This window comes from Oncorhynchus clarkii, chromosome 27 (assembly GCF_045791955.1).
Source record: "Oncorhynchus clarkii lewisi isolate Uvic-CL-2024 chromosome 27, UVic_Ocla_1.0, whole genome shotgun sequence".
Classification (NCBI taxonomy): Eukaryota; Metazoa; Chordata; class Actinopteri; order Salmoniformes; family Salmonidae; genus Oncorhynchus; species Oncorhynchus clarkii.
In genome coordinates, this window is record NC_092173.1 from 4166817 (window position 1) to 4189864 (window position 23048).

The 23048-nt window shown below is 42.1% G+C and overlaps 1 protein-coding gene across 1 annotated transcript in view; it reads left to right on the forward strand.

Annotated features, from left to right (window-relative positions):
* LOC139385594 (glutamate receptor ionotropic, kainate 4-like) overlaps positions 1-23048 on the forward strand; it is a 211543-nt gene that overhangs the window by 138330 nt on the left and 50165 nt on the right. Inside the window, exons 7-9 of the mRNA XM_071130794.1 lie at positions 17879-18040; positions 20113-20265; positions 21446-21550. Coding sequence (XP_070986895.1) covers positions 17879-18040; positions 20113-20265; positions 21446-21550 — 420 coding nt within the window. The remainder of the gene's footprint in view (positions 1-17878; positions 18041-20112; positions 20266-21445; positions 21551-23048) is intronic.

The window sequence follows — 23048 nt, forward strand, 5'->3', positions numbered from 1 at the left end:
AGATCATGTCTCTTCCACCTTATAGATGGGCTATTATTGTTGTAGGCTCAGCCATAATTCTCTGAATAATGGATCCGAAAGAGGTCATTTATTTTTAACACTCAACAGAAAAGCCAACTTGTTTTTGATATATGCCCCTATTAAACAATTTCAAATAAAGGTAATGCATCAACTTCCACCATGCTGCGCTGAGATGTACAGTAATAGAAGCATTGCATGCATCATTGGCGTCATCTCCTATGAACCCATAGGAATATGATACGTTATTACTCTCATAGGTTACGTCCCAAATGGCACCCTATTCCCTTAATAGTACACAACTTTTGACCATGGGCACATAAGATATAGGGTGTCATTTGGGACTCATACATACATACCCATATTTACTGTTGTCTAAGACAGTGGAAATTAAATATTAATTAATCAAACTTCAGTATTACCTCTATATAAAATAAGTGTGAGAGCTGTGCTGACATTTAGTGATGCTCCTTACTCCCCAGTCTCTGTAATTAAGAGGCAGCAGGACGCTTTGACTGAATTTACATGGCAATTGATATGAGCATGAAATGACTTATTGCCCAAAACAGTGCGTGAACATTCCAGCTATTAGTGTAATCACTGTGCCACTAGAATTGGATGTCATTATTGCACACAGACAGAGCTGCCTGGGCTGAGAAGACATTACTGTCTTCTTCCACCGTACAAAAGGATGTAATTAATTGATATTGTAAAATAAATATGCCAATTTAAAGATATTATACTCAATCAGGAGGTACTGGAGCCCTTGGTACTGCATCCCAGTGGTGTCTTTGGATTGATTAGGCATAGGATGGGTGTCTCTTTCCCGTTTTGCTCATCAGACATTCTTCTCATCCAGAAACCTGGAGGATGTTCCATGAGGGACCATCCTCATCACCATCCTCAAACTCCAGATCTGTTGACCATGAATTTCTTCCAGTAGATTCGATCACCAGCAACATTTGCAGTTTTAAGTGGTTGGGGCCACTTGTTTTTCTTCCCATGCCTTTCTGTTGTACAGTATGTAAAATTGTAGCAAAATTTGAAATTGTGTTTTTTACATGGGATAAAATCAGAGTCACAAAAACATGGTATATCATACACTGCATTTGAGGAACAATGGGAAAGTAATTGTGCTTTGAAAGTTGATAAACTTGTAATCTCACTTTTGAGAAAATGGCCTTTGAATGTTTTGGTACCTACTGGAGAGCTCTTCTTTGTCTACACCCATTCAGCATTGTTCCCACCCTCTTTAACGTTCTGTCCTAACAACAGCAGTCAAGCACCCAAGCTAACTGGCTAGCTTGGTAGCTACTTCCAGACACAAATGAGAGAACACCTCACTCTGACCATTTTATTCGCCCTAGCAGAGCTGGTTAGACTGTTTTTTATGTTATCCAAAGCCTTATTGATGGCAACTGTGCTGCTGGCAACAATTGATGCTTTTTTGCCAACGTTTACTGGCACCGGCCATATTCAACGGGTGTTGAGTGTTTGTATATTTGTCAGTTATTCTGCGCTCTGGCACACTCAGACGAGAATGCTCTGACATCAGAGTATTTACCAGCTACATCTATCAACAGTTGTCGCAGTGAAATTCTATTGAAATGGTTACTTGCATAGTGGAGTCTTTTGATAAGACAAGTAGCTAGCTAGCTAGGTAAAAAATGAACCATAGTCCAAATCATGGTGTTTCTACCCTGCATGAATCTGCAGGTAGTTAACCAACCAGGTTCAATGTTAGCTAGCTAACATTAGGCTGTAACTAACAAAGCAAATTACTCTGAGATACGAATAATAAGATCATACACGTAACGTTAGCTAGTGAGCTAGCTAGCTAACAGTACACTTTTACTTGAAATGAAAATGACTTTCTGTCAAAATTACAAATGTGTAATATCTGAAAATGTAGCTAGGTAGACTATCTTATTAATTAATACATCATGGGTGGATGCTTCTCCCTGTCACTGATGCCATGATTGCCCTTAGTTTGAAGATGTCATCTGGAGACATGTGTTTTCTCTATCTCCTTAGCTATCATACTCTAATTCCACTGATTTCACAACTCAGTCCTCCAGAAAGTGTAGAGCAACACTTATGCAGGTCTACTATGCAATATTTCTTTTTAAAGCCATGTTAGACAGGATTACCTACACATACTGACCAGCTCAAATAGACAGAAGCGTGCTATATGGCAGACCAATTTGAACTCATCTCTCGGCATGTCCAGCCAACTCATTATCTTAGTCAATCATGGCTAGCGAGAAGGTTGCTGACTTTTTCTGTGGCTAAACCAACTAGCTTGTAATTTAACAATTGTATTCATATTTACAGATGGTATACAAGTTTATTATTAACGATCATGAAAGTTCACATGTTCCAGAAGGCATTTCTGCCAAAAAGCACATTTTGCTAAAAAAAAAAGTTTACGTTCAAATGGCTTTCCTGTGATGTAGTGACCCGTTCCTCTTTTAAAAGTTGCGAGCTTGCACCTCGGGACTTAGAGGTACGCAGCATCACGGCTTCATTGCTCCAGACCACCACAAGGGGAGTTGGAGCACTCATTATGCATTTGGGTCCCAAGGTGATATGACCAATCAGTGGAATTCGAGTGGTTCCATTGACGAATTCTGATGCGAGCCACCCTTGCCTGGTGGCGTTCTTCAAACAAAGCAAGCAAAAAATGTACAATTGAGAGGAATATGTTAGTTAATATTAGTTAATATTTTTTTGTCACAAAGTTAATTTATGAAAATTGCTCTTTAGCAAGTTATCTGACTAGCTAATATTAGCCAGGTAGCTAGTGTTAGGAGAATGAAATTGTAATTCGTGTTGTTTAATGTTTAAGGGACTCCTGAGAAAACCAGCAAACCAGGCTGTCGTCTTGTGAAACAGTGGATGTAAAGAATCTAGCTAGCTAAATCATTTACTTCAAATTGAACGTACAATTGTGTAAGCTTGCATTGCAATGCAGCTGAAGTAACATAGGTAGTTAACTGTTTACTTGCTTATTGTGTAGTGGAGGATAAAAATAACTGTATGCCTATGGATGTGTAGCTAGCTACAGTATGTAGCCGATCTGTGTATGGACCCTAAAACGTTTGGTATGAGTATTAGTTCAGAACCTCAGCTATCATAGTTGTTGTATCAACTTCAAGTCTGAATGGCATTAATGAAGCCTACGGATAGAGTAGAATATAATAACTTTATTGTGCCAAGGATGCAAGTGCTATATACACATGTACTGTAGTTATTACCACGCATGAGATTCCCACATTGTAGCCTGTACGTTGAATATATTCACTGATCATCTACTCTTCCTTGGCAAATAAAGGTGCGGTTCAGGTATGAATCTCTGAGACATTATTTTTCAGTCATATCAAATTCCATTATTTGAATGATGCTGTGTCTGCATCATTCATGTATTATGTATTACAGTTATACACTTCAAGTGTTTACTACTCCTGCTCTTGGGACATCAATGATTACACATTGTAACTATGCAATAGACTAGAAACATGATTGATTTGTAAGTCATATATACAGAAAAAAAACTATGCATATCTAACTCCCTTTATCTGCATCAATCTGAGGACACAGGATAGTATTTCAATGAGATACTTAGTTTCAACCAGTGGAGAATGTGAAACGCTTTATTGAAAGAAGTTCATTATCCAGGTGTTATAAATACATAAATGTATTATAATTCTGATAATTGTAATATTATACACACAAGTTCAATCTGTACTTATAAAACGAGGAAGAAAGACAAGGTGGGGGAGAGATGTAGAAGACAGAAAGGGAAAGAGGTAAGAACAGCGGCAGACAGCATATGATTTAAGAATTACAGTGTTACCCTAATATTCTCTCACTTTATCACAAAAGTGTCTCCTAAACAGCCTTGGGCCCCCCAGTTGGCCTGAAGGTTATCTTAAGAGCAGGTGAGGTGGAAATGACGGGACTGGCTTCCTCTCTCACATCAAAACATACCTGCAGACGAGAGACAGATGGAAAGAGAGAGAGCATTAAGCCTTGATTCTTTATTCTAACACGGTCAGTCATCTTAATCAGGAGGTGAAATGCCAAACTGACCTTGGATCATTTACCCTGGGACTAATACATCTCTGCCTGTATTTCAATGTAAAGCATCTCTTTAAAAATACTTCCTGTGTTGCCGACCAAGTGACATCTCACCTATGATCATGCTCTGCCCTCTGTGTCAGCCAGTTCAGATGCGGGAGGAGTTCACCAAAACAGCTGATATAACCTAGAGGATTTAGGGAGAAGGGGGAGAGGGATGAAGTGAAGAAGAGAGACTTATTGTGTGTGTGTGTGTGTGGTTTCACCTGTTGTCCACACTAAGTGGCTACAGAGTACTTTATGCTGAAAAACAGACACATGAGGACAAACAATAGAAGACAATGTCAAAAGATTCTGTACGTGACGCAGACACCTATCGGAGTGTACCTGAAACATTTAAATATAGAGGGCTATGTGTCTCACCACTTGGTTATTGCAAGGTTAACCCCTAGGGAAATCATGATTTGGCAGCAACAGATAGTCCAGTAAAAATGTCTGTGTTCATGTGGTGTAAATCTTAAAATTAGCAGTTGACATCTTATGGGTTTTTTAATTAACGCACGTGAGACAAGTTCCATGTACAACAAGACAGGCAGAAATGGAGAAAAAGAACACAGAACAGTTTAATTACTTCTGGTTATGGACACTTTTGCCAGCAATAAAGCTTCCGCGGCTTGTTCCTCGGACAGTGAACATCTGGCAATATCTACATTTTCGACCGCTTGATTAGCTCGCTCTCTGAAAGTAAAGGAAACAGCTCATTTTTTTATAGATATGAAAACAATAACAGTTCCATCTAAAGCAGCAGATGTCATTTTTAGGATACGTCAATACAGCCCAGTGCTGCTTACCTGAGATGCCATCTTCAATATAGCCCAGTGCTGCTTACCTGAGATGTCATCTTCAATATAGCCCAGTGCTGCTTATCTGAGATGCCATCTTCAATATAGCCCAGTGCTGCTTACCTGAGATGCCACCTTCAATATAGCCCAGTGCTGCTTACCTGAGATGTCATCTTCAATACAGCCCAGTGCTGCTTACCTGAGATGTCATCTTCAATATAGCCCAGTGCTGCTTACCTGAGATGTCATCTTCAATATAGCCCAGTGCTGCTTACCTGAGATGCCACCTTCAATATAGCCCAGTGCTGCTTACCTGAGATGCCACCTTCAATACAGCCCAGTGCTGCTTACCTGAGATGTCATCTTCAATATAGCCCAGTGCTGCTTACCTGAGATGCCACCTTCAATACAGCCCAGTGCTGCTTACCTGAGATGCCACCTTCAATATAGCCCAGTGCTGCTTACCTGAGATGCCATCTTCAATACAGCCCAGTGCTGCTTACCTGAGATGCCACCTTCAATATAGCCCAGTGCTGCTTACCTGAGATGCCACCTTCAATATAGCCCAGTGCTGCTTACCTGAGATGTCATCTTCAATATAGCCCAGTGCTGCTTACCTGAGATGCCACCTTCGTAGGTGTCCGCTATGACTTCCTTTGTGTCGGGAAAAAAATTGCTTTCAGAACAATTATTTTTGATTGGGAAAAAAAAATAAAATTGCTCTCGACGAAAAGACACAAATGTACCTCCATAGCATATAACAATTTGCCTGTGAATAACCACACCTTCATACAAACGTGCTACTGTATGCAGAATTCTTGACGCACAACTGAAGATGCTGCCTTACCCTGCCAGCATGCCCACAAGCGAGCCACTGAGAATGATGAATGATGACGTGTGGAAGAGGAATGAGATGGGAACAGCAATTTGTTGCAAGTTGGGGAGGAGGGCTAATAGCTGAACAATGGACTATTCAACCTTTACTAAAGAATAGTCTAATAGCCGAGCTAAGTGTCACAGACCAGATTTGCCCTAACGACCAAAGGGGTAGCTTGCTACTCAATGTAATAAAGTAATGACTTTCAAATAAGTTACCTTACACATTATGTTGGCTGACAATTTGTTAGCTACGCTGTCCTTATGAACCACATAGCATATCATGACAGCAGTATGTACCGGTATGTTAGCTAGCTACCTATCGTTAATAGTTTAGTATACATCAAACTTTCCAGTATATTAACTATAGGCTAACTACCCAACGTTTATTGACTTGATTATTCTCGTCATTCTTAGCTTAGCTAAATTGTGCGTTCTCGTCGTTGTGCGTTCTCAATTAACATTCGGGTACTTTCGTAAATTCGCTCTGGCTATCTATAGGCTGGATAATAGAACGAATCAAAATTCACCCAAGGCTGAAAAACGGCTTAAGAACCATGGCTAAACTGAAACACTGGTGCGAGCCCAAGGCAAATGAATGAAATCAAACGTTCGCAAAGCCTGTTTTGACTAGAGTGATGCTTAGAATTCAATTTTGCCTAAATGTATCTCTTTTTATTTTAACACTACAATCTATTCGTTGGAAGAAACCGGAAAAAAATTACTTGTGTAGAAAGTTAACATCCGCACCTCAATGCTGGCAACTGTTCTTATGTCTGCGTAATGAAAAAATAAAAACGTCTCTTTCTGGTCTATCGATCGATGACAAACAAGCTCGCTGCCCAGACTTACATAATTACAAAGAGGAGATTCTCCTGATTAAAATGGGGCACTCTCCTCGCCCCTATCTGGGCTCGAACCAGAGACCCTCTGCACACATAGACAACAGCCACCCTCGATGCATCGTTACCCATTCTGCCACGACCCTTGCAGAGCAAGGCGAAGAAGCAGGGCGAGTGACGTCACCGATTGAAACGCTATTAGCAAGCACCTTGCTAACTAGCTCGCCATTTCACACCGGTTACACCCGACTTGAAAAAAATCTAGATATACACATAGCGAGATATTTGGTGAAATAGACAGACATGCCTATATTTCCCCCATATGAAACAATGGGATGACCGCAGAGTTCCAATATTATTTTTGTTGTTTACATTTTAACTATAAAACAACGTGAGCAGGTCTCATTGCCAACAATAGCGGAGCAGGCATTGTGACGTTGAGCAATAAACTGGGAATAGAACATTCGGAAGGCGAGTTGGTGCCCAATAGAACTAAAAGGAGCTGGCAGGGTGAAAAATGCACTTAAACAAAGGCCTGTTTTTCGCGATTACTTCAAAACGACGGCAAGCAGCTGGGAAATATGGTCATATTATGAAACTGGGCTCCACGGTTGTTAAAAATGTCATATGTCCAGCCTACTATCTACACGGATTTCAGAGCACTCTCATCTGAGTGTACCAGAGCGCAGAATAATTACTTTACGAGCGCTCAACACCCTTAAAAAAAAGAAGTAATTCAATTGTTTCCAGCATCACATTTACAGTCATCAACGTTCTGATTAACACGATTACCAGCTCTGCTAGGGCGAGTAAAATGGTCAGAGTGGTCTCATTTGTGTCTAGTATTAGCTAGCCAACGTTAGCTTGGGTGCTTAACTGACTTTGTAAGGCCAGAACTCTCAAATCAACCCTACTCCTCCGCCGAACGTCCAGTGTTCGCACCGAGAGCGAAACGGTCTGAATTTACAAACTGATAATTTTCTCTGAATGGAAACACCATAATATTAATCAAATTAATTAAGCTAAATTTCTTAAAATCAATCCCATATACTATGTTATTACAAAAAAGGTTTTAAATTCTCTGGTAATGCCAATACGGAATACTATCAAATGCTTCTTAAAGATGCCCTCTGGTGGTCAAACTAGCAATAACTTGCAGTAACAGAAGAAATGGCTGAGAATTAAATGACATGCCACATAATGCTGCAGCATCACGCAGGGTGTGCCGCAGTATGACGCAACTTTTAAAGGAGGACCACTGCACACCTAGTTTCCTGAAACGAGTCACAAATCCCTAAGGGAATGCCTCAGTACTCTCTCTTGTGTATGGGGCCTTGAACCCGCATAACATGCAGCTACAACACCAACAAGGCTTTTTCGAGTGTTTTGGCACTCAAGGACAACAGCTACTCTGAAAACATAACCCTCTAATTACGCTGTTGTTCAGTAGGCTACTATAAAAGACCCTTTCGCTGCTCGTCTCCACTTAATATTACACTTAACACGAACATTCAGTGACATTTCTCGGAAATCACTTGAGCTGTGACCTTTCTTTCACATTAAACGTAACTCACAGAATGGGTGATATCTCATGTCACTGAAAGCAAAAGATGAGGTAATATTGGTGTCACCATTTAAATAGATGCCATTAGTAAATTCCTATTTAGTCAACTGTCTCTGATGTTTATTAAAGCAGCCTTGCAACAATTCATGTCTACCTTTGATCATGGTAGGCATTTGCAGCTGTACAGCTTGCTAATTAATGCCAACATGCTTTTCTTTCTAATGTTAGCATGCTAGCTGGTTTTCTCTTTCTTTTGTGGTAGCTTGTTACTCTGCATTAGCTTCTTTACATTGACCTAAATGCTAATCCTAATGCTAACATGCTTTTTTATTTTAGCTTCTTGACATTGCTGCTGTTATACAATTAGCCTCTGAAGATGTACAGTTTGTAGAACACAATGCTATGTGCATGCTGAAATGTAGTCTAAAACTATCTTTAAGTATGCTTGGACGCTCTTGGAGCTTAGAGAGTATGCAAGCTCACTATAATCTTGGCCCATTCATCCTATTTGAGAAAACTAGATTGATGGAAAGAGGGACAAGTCTGAGTTTCCATAGGTTTTCGACCTCACGTACATACCCAGAAGGTCATCCTTGGCTGTAGAAGATACATTTCAAAATAAGGTTGGATTTTGTGTGTTTGCTTATTAGCAAACATAGCTTACACAAGGGGTCCTTACTAATAGAATATGACCTTACAGGCATTCAAATGGTGTTAGATTCTATGAACTTGCTAAATAATGTGTTTGTTAGCTAGGATGCTCTGCATTACAAAACAAATTGTTTTTGATAGATAGCTGAAGGAGTCTAGCTGTGTGGCCCCTGTTGGTTGGGCCCCTAGCAGCTGTGTGAATGTGCGTGCGTGTGTGTGTGTGTGGTCCCTGACAGTGCACAACAGTAAGGTAACAGCCAGGTCTCTGGGGAGCTCATTATTCAGCTCTCAACTTGGATACACCACAACAAACAGAATGTGGAAGAGGTTTTTTTGTGTGTGTGTGTGCATGTGCCTGCCTGTCTGCGACATGCATGCATGTGTCTGCGCGCATGTGTGTGTCTGTTAGTATGCCTGTGTTTTTCAGAATATGCTATTAAGAGGGTCCAGGAGGTGCCAGCAGGGGTACAGCGGGTTGGCCTAGCACCTCGTTTCTGATTGATCTCCAGGTGACAGGCTGTGTCAGGGGGCCCATGGCCAGCCTGTCAGCTGGAGGCCACCGGGGCCAGCCTGCCTGGCCCACCTCTCACACTTACTCTCTGTCTTTTCTGCTGCTCTTTATGCAAGCAGTGATGTGTGTAGGAATGTGTGAGGGTGAGGGGGTTGGAGCGGTTTGTGGGTCAGGTAAGGAAGGGTGGGTGGGTGAGGGTTTTTGTCTGCGTGCATGTACACGTGTGTACAGTTCCTTCAGAAAGTATTATTCCACATTTTGTTGTGTTACAGCCTGAATTCAAAATGGATTCCATTTAAAAAAATATATATTCTTCAAGCTCTGTCAAGTTGGTTGTTGATCATTGCTAGACAGCCATTTTCAAGTCTTGCCATAGACTTTCAAACCAATTTTAAGTCAAAACTGTAACTAGGCCACCCAGGAACATTCAATGTGGTTTTGTTAAGCTACTCCAGTGTATATTTGGCCTTGTGCTTTACATCTACAATGTTGTTCATTCATCCTCAGTTTTCTCCTATCATAGCCATTAAACTCTGTAACTGTTTTAAAGTCACCATTGGCCTCATGGTGAAATCCCTGAGCGGTTTCCTTCCATTCCGCCAACTGAGTTAGGAAGGATGCCTGTATCTTAGTATTGATTTGGTGTACAGTATGTATGGGGTACAAAGATGAGGTAGTCATTCAAAAGTCATGTTAAATACTTATTGACTCAAGACATTTTAGCTTTTCATTTTGAATGAATTTGTATTTCTAAAAACATAATTCCACTTTAACATTATTGGCTATTGTGTGTAGGCCAGTTACACAAAATCTCAATTTAATACATTCAGGCTGTAACACAACAAATTGTGGAAATAGTCAATGGGTGTGAATGCTTTCTGAATGCACTTCAGCTTTTATTAGGTACATGAAAATGGATCGCTCCTGAGTCACGTGGCCGTGGCTTCCCCAAACCATCACACTACCACCACCATGCTTGACCGTTGGTATGAGGTTCTTACTGTGGATTGCAGTGTTTGGTTTTTGGCAGGCGTAATGGGACCAACGTTGTCCAAAAAGTTCTACTTTTGACTCACCTGTCCATAGAACAGTCTTCCAAGAGTCTTAATCCACGTGCTACCGGGTGCTTCTTGGAAAAACCTGAGTCAACTTTCTGGACAAGATGGGTCCCGTTATGTCTGGCGAAAACCAAACACTGCATTCCACAGTAAGAACCTCATACCAACGGTCAAACATGGTGGTGGTAGTCTAATGGTTTGTGGATGCTGCCTCAGGACTTAAATGACTTGCCTTAATAGAAGGAACCATGAATTCTACTCTGTATCAGAGAATGTCAGGCCATCCATCTGTGAGGTGAAGCTGAAGTGCACCTAGGTCATGCAGCAAAACGCACAATCAATTCCACATGAAAATGGCTAAAAAGCAACACATTTTAAGTTTTGGAATGGTCTAGTCAAAGTCCAGACCTAATCCTAATTGAGATGTTGTGGCAGGATTTGAATCGAGCAGATCAAGCTTGAAAACCCACATATGTCGCACAGTTCTGCAAAAGTGGGCCATAATTCCTCCGAAGCGATGTGTTAGACTGATCAACAACTACAGGAAGCATTTGGTTGCAGTCATTGCAACACCTACAACCTAATTTTGACCAAAATTAACCTGAGAGATTACTGCTTCCAAGGTTTCCTGTTTTCAAGCTCTACAGAGGGTGCTCGAGCAAACAAACAGCAGAGACCTGAGGACACCATCCAACCTGGAACTGAGTGAGTAGCGTTTGGTCTGATGCTATTTTCTAGGCCTTTGGGCCCAACAAGTGTCAGGAGTCTTTGAAGAGTCCTCTGAAGCCCCCTCCAGCTGTTCAAAGACCATTCACTGGCATTTTCTACAAGAAATCTGCCTCCAGAAATAAAAGCTTCTCTCAAATGCGTGTGACACCTACTCCCGTTGCCTGCTGAACTGCTGCTTGGATTCCACCTGGCGATATGTTCCCCATCTGCCCTGGTCTGTCTCCCCCTGTCTGGTACAGGTACCTCCACCACACTCACCCCTCTCTCCTGAGATTTCGCTCGCCTCCAGCACACACACTGTTGGGGCGAGTGACTCTGAACTTACAATGGCTAGCTCCAAGTCGTTATATATTTTATTGTGCATTTTGCTATTTTCCTCATGACTCCTGCACACTTTGTTGACTACAAACATTCTTTACCCAACCGTGGGGACAGACTATGTTTGTTCCCACACTCGGGAGTCTAACTCTCTATTGGCCTCCCATCCTATTCTAACCATCTCTCGCCGGCCTTGTATTCATGTTACCTGATGAAATTGTTGTACACTATGATCTTGTTGCCGTCTGATACACATTCAGATGTCATAAATCAGCACTACAGAGCTCTCCCTGTCCTATGCCCATCCTCTGCTCTCGTAAAAGCCTGGGTTTTCTGCACGTTAACACTAGAAGCTTATTACCTAAAATGGATCAATTGAAAGTGTGGGTTCACAGCTCCAATCCAGATGTGTTGGTCGTTACTAAGACCTGGTTGAGGAAGAGTGTTTTGAATACTGATGTTAACCTTTCTGGTTCTAACCTTTTTCGGCAAGACAGATCTCCCAAAGGTGGGGGAGTGGCAATCTTTACCAAGGATCACCTTCAGTGCTCGATTGTCTCCACCAAGTCTGTCCCCAAACAATTTGATTTGCTGGCTTTAAGCATTGAACTTTCAAATAGCTCTTTGTTGACTGTTGCTGAGTGCTATCGTCCTCCATCAGCACCGGCCTGTACCCTACCTGCCCTAAACTCCCTCCTGCCCCTTACACTAAGTCTGAATTTGTTGTACTAGGTGACCTAAACTGGGACATGCTTAAACCACAAGTCCTAAGTCTTTTTCAGATTATTACCAATACGACAAGGTACGACTCCAAACACCCAGAAAAGTCTACTCTCCTCGATGTTATCCTCACAAATAATCCTGATAGGTATCAGTCTGGTGTTTTCTGTAATGACCTTAGTGATCACTGTTTTACAGCCTGTGTTCGTAATGGCTGCTCAGTGAAACGACCTGTCCTGATTTGACATAGACGCTTTAATGAGCAAGCCTTCCTTTATGAACTGGCCTTTTTATAAAGGTATAGAATCAGCTTGTCGAGGTCTCTTTGACCTTCTTTTTTGATATTTTCAGAGGTATTGTTAATCAACACGCCCCCATAAATAAAATGAGAATTAAAAACAGGTTCAGCCCCTGGTTCGACCGTGATCTTGCAGAGTTACTCCACCTCAAGAATTGCATTTGGCGAAAGGCTCGGCACACACATACTCAGGCTGACTGGCTATCGTTCAGGCAAATGAGAAATAAGTGCACTCAGATCAATCTGATCCTACCTGTTATAAGGCCTATTTCTATTTTGCCCTGTTTATCAAAGTGTTGGAAAAACTTGTCAATAATTAACTGACTGGCTTTCTTGATATCTATAGTATTCTCTTGGGTATGCAATCTGGTTTCTGCTCAGGTTATGGATGTGTCACTGCAACATTAAAGGTCCTCAATGATGTCACCAATGCCCTTGATTCTAAGCAATATTGTGCTGCTATTTTTATTAACTTGGCCAAAACTTTTGATACGGTAGACCATTCCATTCTTGTGGAATAAGGAGTATTGGTGTCTCTGGGGGGTCTTTGGCCTGTTTTGCTAACTACCTCTCTCAAAGAGTGCAGTGTATAAAGTCAGAAAAACTGCTGTCTCAGCCACTGACTGTCAACAAGGGAGTACCCCAAGGTTCGATCCTAGGCCCCACGCTCATCTCAATTTACATCAACAACATAGCTCAGGCAGTAGGAAGCTCTCTCATCCATTTATATGCAGATGATACAGTCTTATACTCAGCTGGCCACTCCCCAGATTTTGTGTTAAATGCTCTACAACAAAGCTTTCTTAGTGTCCAACAAGCTTTTTCTACCCTTAACCTTGTTCTGAACACCTCCAAAACAAAAGTCATGTGGTTTGGTAAGAAGAATGCCCATCTTCCCGCAGGTGTCATTACTACCTCTGAGGGTTGACAGCTTGAGGCAGTCACCTCATACAAGTACTTGGGAGTATGGCTAGATGGTGCACTGTCCTTCTCTCAGCACATATCAAAGCTGCAGGCTAAAGTTAAATCTAGATTTGGTTTCCTCTATCCTAATTGCTCCTCTTTCACCCCAGCTGCCAAGCTAACCCTGATTCATATGACCATCCTACCCATGCTAGATTATGGAGACATAATTTATAGATTGGCAGGTAAGGGTGCTCTCGAGCGGCTAGATGTTCTTTACCATTCTGCCATCAGATTTGCCACCAATGCTCCTTATAGGACACATCACTGCACTCTATACTCCTCTGTAAACTGGTCACCTCTGTTTACCCGTCGCAAGACCCACTGGTTGATGCTTATTTATAAAACCCTCTTAGGCCTCACTCCCCCCTATCTGATATATCTACTGCAGCCCTCATCCTCCACTTACAACACCCGTTCTACCAGTCACATTCTGTTAAAGGTCCCCAAAGCACACATATCCATGGGTCGCTCCTCTTTTCAGTTCGCTGCAGCTAGCGACTGGAACGAACTGCAACAAACACTCAAACTGGACAGTTTTATCTCAATCTCTTCATTCAAAGACTCAATCATGGACACTCTTACTGACAGTTGTGGCTGCTTTGTGTGCTATATTGTTGTCTCTACCTTCTTGCCCTTTGTGCTGTTGTCTGTGCCCAATAATGTTTGTACCATGTTTTGTGCTGCTGCCATGTTGTGTTGCTACCATGTTGTTGTTATGTTGTGTTGTTACCATGCTGTGTTGTCATGTGTTGATGCCTTGCTGTGTTGCTGTCTTTACGTCTCTCTTTATGTAGTGTTGTGTTGTCTCTCTTGTTGTGATGTGTGTTTTGTCCTATATTTATATTGTATTTATTATTTATTTTTAATCCCAGGCCCCGTGTCCGCAGGAGGCCTTTTGCCTTTTGGTAGGCCGTCATTGTAAATAAGAATTTGTTCATAACCGACTTTAAATAAAGGTCAAATAAAATATTAAAATAAAAATTGCAGCTAAAGGTATTGAGTGTAAGAGGGCAATTACTTTTCCACACAGGGGAATTAGGAGTTGCATAACTTTGTTATTTAAATAAATAAAGTAAGTATACATTTTGCTAGCTAGGTTTCTCCAGACGGCCCCGGTGGATATTTGGTGACCTTGTGTTTCATGTGTTTGACTGTACCCAGGAGGGGCACACTTAATGACCATCCCATTTGCACGGGCTCCTCTTCTAATGATCTGTTAAAGTCCACTTAAAGAGTAATCATGGTGCCAATCCCGTTGGGCTTGTCAGGATACACTGGGGGAAAGTGATGGGAAGACCATGAAACCGTTACCAGCGCGCAGATGGTAGTCAATGAAGGTGTGGTGGGGACTTTAACTTAGCTGTTTGAATGTTGTAGCCCTGTACACTTGTACGGGTTGAAAATGGCAGATTTGGACACTGATAAGCCCCTAAATTGGAACAGCAGTGGCTGCACAGTAACATGCTATACATGATGTCAGAGCTCAGGGTCTCTGCTTCACAGCTCTGTATGGGTATTGACAGACAGCCTTCCTGAACTTGATCACTGCGGTTGACAAGAATTTGCCCCCATCCTTCCCACTAATTGTCTGAGTGAGGGAAATGTTGTACATTTAAGAGTACTCAATGCATTTTGAAATATGAGATGTTGAGGATTACAATAAATACCGCCTTGATGTCATACAAGCAAGCCAAACACCCGTTAGTCCAAATGTGCACTTCACATTTCCATGCCATAAAACGCATGTAATATACAGTTTCAAATGTTTATGATCACTATGTTTGATGTACAGTTACAACATGACATGGCGTTATACCCTGGGTTGTCCTGACCAGAATGAGCCTGTGTTTGTTGTATTGTGAATAAAAATGTGTGTACCGCGCATTTGAAGGCAACTCATGAATCCATTCTATACGCATCAACATTATGATCTGCTTCTCTGCATTGCCTTTTGAAAGCCAAACACTGTAAGATTGTATTTAATATTTTAGCTAGTCATGTTGGCAGTAGAACAACATTGCAAACGATGCCCACCTGACCCAGATTGCGATTTTTTTTAATGGACCATTTTTACAACAACAAATAAAGATACAAGTGCGCTTGCTCTTGTTCCTCAACGGCAGAGCTTGGAGAGCTAAAATAAAAACACCTTTAGCCATAAAGGTGCATTGAAATTACTGAGGAATTTAGGAACTGTGCACACTTTGGAGAGGTGTGTAGCCACTTGGGGACACCAGTTAGACCTCTCACTCAAACCCATGTTTTTGTTGCCTTTATGTTGGACCTACCCCAAACTTTCCAAGAATATTCTTATCATGTTAATGAATGTATCCAGCGTAGTTTCAGCTATAATTATCAACAAATACGGCTAAAAGAACAGTAAATGTAAAACTCACTTCAAATCAACAGTGTAATGTTGTGCCAGGTGAACTCTTGACCCCAGCTTTAGTCTAATCATTTTCCCAGGATCTCCAAACTGTTCCCTTTTAATTGCTACCATTGTTATGCATATGCTTTCCATATTTCTTCTGTAAAAAAAACATCTCAGTTTATCTATATCCATATAGGCCAATTCCCACAAGCGTAAAGGGTTAAAGTAACGCAGCGGGAATTGAAGTGTGTGTGTGCGTGTGTGTGTGTGTGTGTAAGATATATCCACTCGTAGTTTATTTTTTATAGTTGCCGTATAAGAAGGGTCAGCGCCCATATATTATGCTATTTTCATAATTAAATATATTGATTATAAATATTAAGGGTAATTAAATGTTTTAAGATGTGGGGTGTAGTTCCAATTGTACTCAGGGCTGTGAACAACACCTCCGTCCATGTTGGAAATGTTCTCATGAATGAATGAATGAATAAATTCCTCTTTCGGCATGTTTATTTTAATACTCATTCATAAAGAATTTAGCACGGAGATGACACTGTTTCAGGCTCAACTCAGCTTTCCTTTTATCAAGTGCTGTGTGTTTCAATCCGCAATATCTATTTATCTCAAGTCCTCAATGTCCTGAATGCACTTGGCAGAAAGTGCAAAAACAATCTGCCAAGAGTTTGCCTCGAAAACATCAACACAGCGGAAGCTAGTGCGTCAGCGTCGATTGGGGTGTAGCGACTCGCCTTAAACTTTTCAGATTGCTTTTCATCACCTGGCATGGACAGAACTGTACTGATTTCAATCAGATACAGAGACAACATGGCTAAGAGAGAGTAAATCAAAAAGTGTTGTGTCACCACTAAACAGCATCGTGTTGTTGGTCTGGATTGGGAAGACATATGGCTGCCAGTTTGCATTGCGGTCTGTAGCTAGTGATGCTAAGGGAATTCACCAGGGACTTTCGCCTGTTCTGTTCTCCCTCAGGGGCGCTGATGAAAAATATTTTGTTCCTCCGTGGCCTGCTCACCTTCTCCTACTCTGCTAGTGTTTGTTGTAAGAGCACCAGCGTCTAGTTGGGCTTTGATCTAGTGCTGCAGAGGAACCCACTAACACGCTACCTTATCTAATCCTTGGGATTTTAAAGGCTACTGCCGGTGTCTTGTGACGTTCCTGTTCTCAGAATGATTCTCTTCCTACTCAACTCACCAGCCCCATCACCTCTTATTGAGGATTGGACACATTCGCGCACGCACACAGACACACACATACGCACACACATGCACACGCACAGACTCAGCACACACACACCACCTCCTCTCTCCTGTCTTCCACAGTAGAGTAGTCTGTCTCTGACTAAACTGTCTGAAGCCTGGGCACCTTTCCTCCTCCAACTCTTCTCTCCTTTTCCACCTCCTCCCCTTCATAGCTGTCCCTGGGCTCAGCGAGGTGACAGGCGGTGTCACTGTTATAGACTGTAATGCTGGCACTGACACCTGAGGGTGACTGGGCTGATATCTCTATTAACCTTCTGGTGACGTCCTCCCCACCGCTCGGGAGCCACCAGACTGAACTTAGGGACATCAAAGTATAAGTTGTTTTTCACCCAAGCACATTTCCACGGGCTCGTTCCAGGCTGTACACACATGCCCACGCATGTATGAATATGCGCTAAACTACTAATGGAGCACATGCACACATTAATGCACACACACACACACCATACACACGCCACATACATACACACTGAATGAATTACGTGGGTTGTGTACATGTTAGGAATCTTAATCATCTGGATTAATGAACTTAATATAACGAAACTTCAAGTAATTCAATGAAATTGGGGCTAAACGTATTAGATTAGCATGTGCCCTTTCCCCTGACATTGATTAAATATTCCGTTCATTCACATATCTCCTCCATATCGAGGCAACTAAACATGATTTATGTCGGACATGTCCAAGCCTCTGTCATACACCGTGCATACCTAAAACCATTACACCTTTGACCCTCTGACTCCTCCCTCTGCAGGAATTCTCTCTGCTGCGATTGGATGACGTGCCCAGTGAGCGGGTGAACATTCTGGGCTTTTCCGTCTTCAACCGAACACACCCCTTCTTCCAGGATTTCCTCCTCAGCCTCAACCGTTCCTGGCAGGAAAACTGTGACCACGCCCCCTTCGCCGGCACACCGGTGAGACCAGGGTTCCGGTTTATGTAGGACAGAGAGGATTGCTCAGCAGCTAGACAGTCATATCTGAGCTCCATAATATATTTACATCTGAAGGTTCTGTAATGTTGCAGGTAGAAATGTAACAAATAGACCTGATGATTCCCAATCCTACTCTAGCATGTACTATTGGAAATTGAGCTCTGTTAGTTACAGTTCTATCTGCAGCCAAAAAAAGTGTTCAGATATATGCAGAAAATATATTATTCTCTAGCACAGTGTTTCTTAATCCTGTTCCTGGGAACACTTTATTTGCTATATATCTACCTGCAACCTTCTGAAAGGTTCATCCTCCTGAATACACTCCAGCTCTTTTCCCATATTATGAGGTATCCCCACACGTGTGACTGCGAGATTCGGCTTCATTACAAGCTTTTAGATCTTTGAGAATGTTCAGGCTTGAAGTCTTTTCTATGCCTTTAATACAGTTGTCTGTGTAGTCGTTAATTAGTCATTCTTAAAGATCTAATTAGTTAATTGCCACATGCTTATTAAATGAATACGTGACTGGTAGTGTAGTACATAACATTAACATAACATTCTTCCATGCTGCATTTGAAAAATGTGAACCCAATTCACCACACTTCTGTAAACGAGAAGTTTTCTGACATCAGAGAGCGACGAGGAACTCATTAATTGGGTTTATTGAATTTTTGTTTCTTAATTAAGCCCTCAAGAAAGATTTTGAAAAATCAATGGCTGCAGTTTTTTTTTAGAAACCAGCTGTTTTTCTCCAGTTGTTTTTCCCCCCTCATAATTAGGAGTTATCTTTAATTAATCACAGGATATTTTGTCGTAGAGCAGTGGAGGGATAACAGCTCTGAGCCCCTAATAAAACGAGAGTAGCGAGAGCGAGCTGCACCTTTTCTCCCTGCTATTCATTTGCAGTGTTCCAGGGAGCTCTTTCATATCAGGTTCCATTTTTAAAAGACCCCTCTCTCTCAGCTGTACAGTGTCATGGGAATGAGGGAGGTGGTGGGACGAAAGAGAGTGCGGTGAGGAAGAATGGAGGGGGGGGGGGGGGGGGTTACAGTGACTTGCAACCAAAGTGTTTCAGATATTTTCAAACCTAAAAATGATTGAGATAGGTCCACATTTCGGGCCATTTGTTTTGAAGATCCAGCTACAGCATATGCCTCAATGCATGAAAATCGATGGTGTACGATGGGGATTCATTTTGATATTAGACTACTTTTGAGGGATGAAAACACCTGACCAACTTTGATTTCGAAGTGACATCTCCCTTTAAGGTCACGTGGTGCATAATCGTGACTTATGATCAGGAAGCTGCTGCCATCGACTTTCCGTCCTGGAATCCAAATGGCACTGAACCACTGTACACACTCGCTCTAACTACTGTTTTCCAGCTGTTGTTTATACTTTGTTGCCTGTAGCGCAGTCCAATTCAACATTGGCCTGTGCAAGGAGGAGATATATCATAGAAATTATGATGGTTATGGGCCTTATATGGTGCTCATTGTTTACTATGCATCACAATCATCTATATGTTCCCATATCAATATGCACAACAGATCAGGGCCAGGGCTTATTGGTTTATTATACAGACATATAACGGTGAAATACTCTCTCTCTCCCTCGTATAATCTATGCCATCATGCATTTTAATTGTTTTTACATACACGGATGGGGCCTGTATGAAAACAGTCTACAGGACAAATCCCCCTTCCTGCACTTCCGCCTCCACTCCGACGGATGTGTGGTAATTGGAACAGCCAGGGCTTGCCAGCTCCAGTAGGGGTGAAAGTGGTGCAGCTTTTTTCCCCCCTCTGTCAGCACATCAGAGGATCCTAACGATCTAATGGAATATCTGACTGCTGCATGGATGGCATTTTGGGGATCGCTTGTTTTAACCCATCACTGACCGACCAGAGTGGACCCAAGGCATCAGGGAGAATGGAAGATCGGTGTGTGTTTACCACAGAATAGCCCCCTTTTCTTCCTTCCCTCCCTTCTCCTTTCTTTCTTTCTTTCTTTTACTTCTTATTTCCCTATCACCCCCCCCCCCCCCCCCTCAGCTATCGTCGGCGCTGCTGTTTGACGCAGTGCATGCGGTGGTGGCGGCGGTCCAGGAGCTCAACCGTAGCCAGAACGTGGGCGCCACGCAGCTCTCTTGCAAGTCCTCCAAGATCTGGGAGCATGGCACCAGCCTCATGAACTACCTGAGGATGGTAAGGGCGCCCCACTCTGGATAGGAGGGGAATGGCATTCTGTTGTTGGTCATGTTTAAGATTAAGATAAGATTCATCTTTGTGGAGCAAAATTAGACTGCAGTGTGCACTGTGATACACAGTATGCTCCCAAGTGTGTTAGTTAACATTATACTAAAAGCCATTAGGTGTGTGTATATTTTTGCAGTGGATATTCACCCAGCAGATCCCTATCCCCTAAACCTAACCTTACTGTTTGATCTACCAGCTGAATATATTTACATTTATGTATTTATATTTATATAGAAATCTTCTAGCCCTTTTCTTACCACTGTGTATATAGTCAGTCATATTGTCACATTAACTTGGGTCACTGCTAGCCTGGTCCCAGATCTGTATGTGTTGTCATTGATACGCCTAAGACCATAGGAGTTGGTAAGACAGTACAAACAGTTCTGGGATCAGGCTAGGTCACTGCCCCTATTTCTTCATCAGTAGCCTACAGCAGGGAGAAGGGGGGCAGGGAAGGAGTTAGAGACTGGATGACTGGCTGTCACACTGTAATGCTCATAGTCCCTCATTAGGAATAAATGGCCTGTGAGTGAGCCATCAAGACACTAGAGTGTGACATGTATTGAATTTCAGACGTTTTTTTTCTTCTTTAGTAAAAGCAAATCTGAAAATGATTCATCTGTTGCCATTTAGATGTTTTACCACCGTCACTTTGTCATCACACAATCATTTCGTTTGAGACTCCCTCGTATCGATCATACTGCTGGTTTCTCAGTATCAGATGATGGGGTGGCTTAGGGTTTTGTCGCAGCATAATTGTCAGCCCGCTTCCCTTCTGGATAATTTAATCAATAAGGAACTAAAGCCCGACCAAACCCAGACATGCATGTGAAGTTACTGACATACCTGGGTTTAAACAGTATTTATTTCCTTTCAAATACTTGGGAGCATCGGATTGAGCCTTGCCTGCAGTGCCGGATCGGCAGGGTTTGCAGTTTTCCCTTTTGGAACTACTCCATTGGCTCTGTCGCTCAAGGCAAGCTCAATCCAGTGCTGCTGAAGGATTTGAAAGCAAACTAACACTATTTGAACCCAGATTACTGACACCAAAAACAACAGTCGCGGACCAAGTGAAACACCTTAATAACATGGGAGCTTTTCTCTCTTGTTCTCTCTCTCTCTGGGATAGGTAGAATTGGAAGGACTAACGGGCCACATTGAATTCAACAGCAAAGGCCAGCGGTCCAACTACGCCCTGCGGATCATGCAGAACAGTAGAGACGGCCTAAGGCAGGTAAAGTAACTCTCCCGTTCATACAGTGTTACGGTACAATGTTTTGCCCGGTCGCAGGCCTATTCTTTTTACCACTACCCCAGAACTGCTGTGTGAAGCACTCCCTTACATCCTGTAATAGAGCTCTACGGTGCAGCAGGGAGCCATGATAATGTATTCAATTGATGTTTGGTCGTAGAAATATCCCCTTGACCCGCATGGTTTTAAGTGCTGAGGTGTCCAAAACCTCTCCACGTGCACTATTAAATATTTAGAATGCCATTTGAACTGGCGCAGGAGGCATGGCTGAATTTGAAGGAAAGGCAAAGAAAGGAGGGTTTTAATCTTGTTTTTGGTGTCGTTTACTGAGTATCTTATTCTGAATCAGTATAGCGTTTTCAACAGTGGTGCTGTGTTTGGAAGAGTTATTAAGGAAAATGTGTTACTATAATGCCTTTCGGGACTTCACCTCAATTCACAAACCTGCATCAATTAATTTCACAGTAGGACATGTTGGTTTCATGTTGAGAGTTACATTGCTTAGTTCCAGTATACATTTGGCTAGCCATCTGTATAGACTGATTCTGGTCTGGTACTGTGCACGATCAAAGTCAAACATCTTTTGGCCTTGCCACGTCACTTGAATCTGGAAGTCTCACAATCATTCCAGTGCTCTTGCAATGGATATCGCCTACTAAACATGCTGCACTGTAGCTAAAGGAAAAATCCATCCAAAACCACTAATTCCTTTAATTTATAGTGTTATTTAACACTAATATGTTAGAGCAATAACTAACTAACTAATGTTGCATTTTGCCAATATAATAAGGTTGGTAGCTACATGGAAAATTGTTGTGGAAATCTGTTGCAGCTCAAGTCGACTTCAAAATCCACGATGCAATGCTGTCTCTACGGGCTGGCTAGCTAGCTAGGTAGCAAATGTAGCTACACACAATAATACCAAAGACAATATCAGCATGTAAAATAGCTAGTTAGCTGTAAAATCACCTAAACAAACTGCACTATCAATTTAGTAGTCTGCAATCTCACTATGCTGTATCTGCAGATCAATGTGCCTCACAGAGTGGAGTCTGACATTCGCAACAGCAGATATACTTTTGAGGAGATTACAAAAGTTGCACATGCTACGTTAGTGGTGCATTCTGGGTGATTCTGGGACAAGGTGCACTCTCCTTCAAGGAGTGACTGGGAGTCTATTGGGCGGTAGCTCAAGAACTCAACATTAGCATGAATTTTGTCAACAAGAAGTACAACATTACAAACCTTTTCCGAGACTGAGATAATTAACTTGGTATCTGTAATATCGTACAGCATTTGAATGGTGACAGTACGTCCTTTCGAGGACAATAGGCACGTTTCTCGACATATACACTGACTTGAGAAGGGATTGCATGACGATTAGCTTAGCGACTGCGTGACGCAGCATGACAACATGAATGCAATTGGTCGACAGTCTGCCTGGTGGGGCGTTATACTTTCCTTCGTTCATTGGATTCCT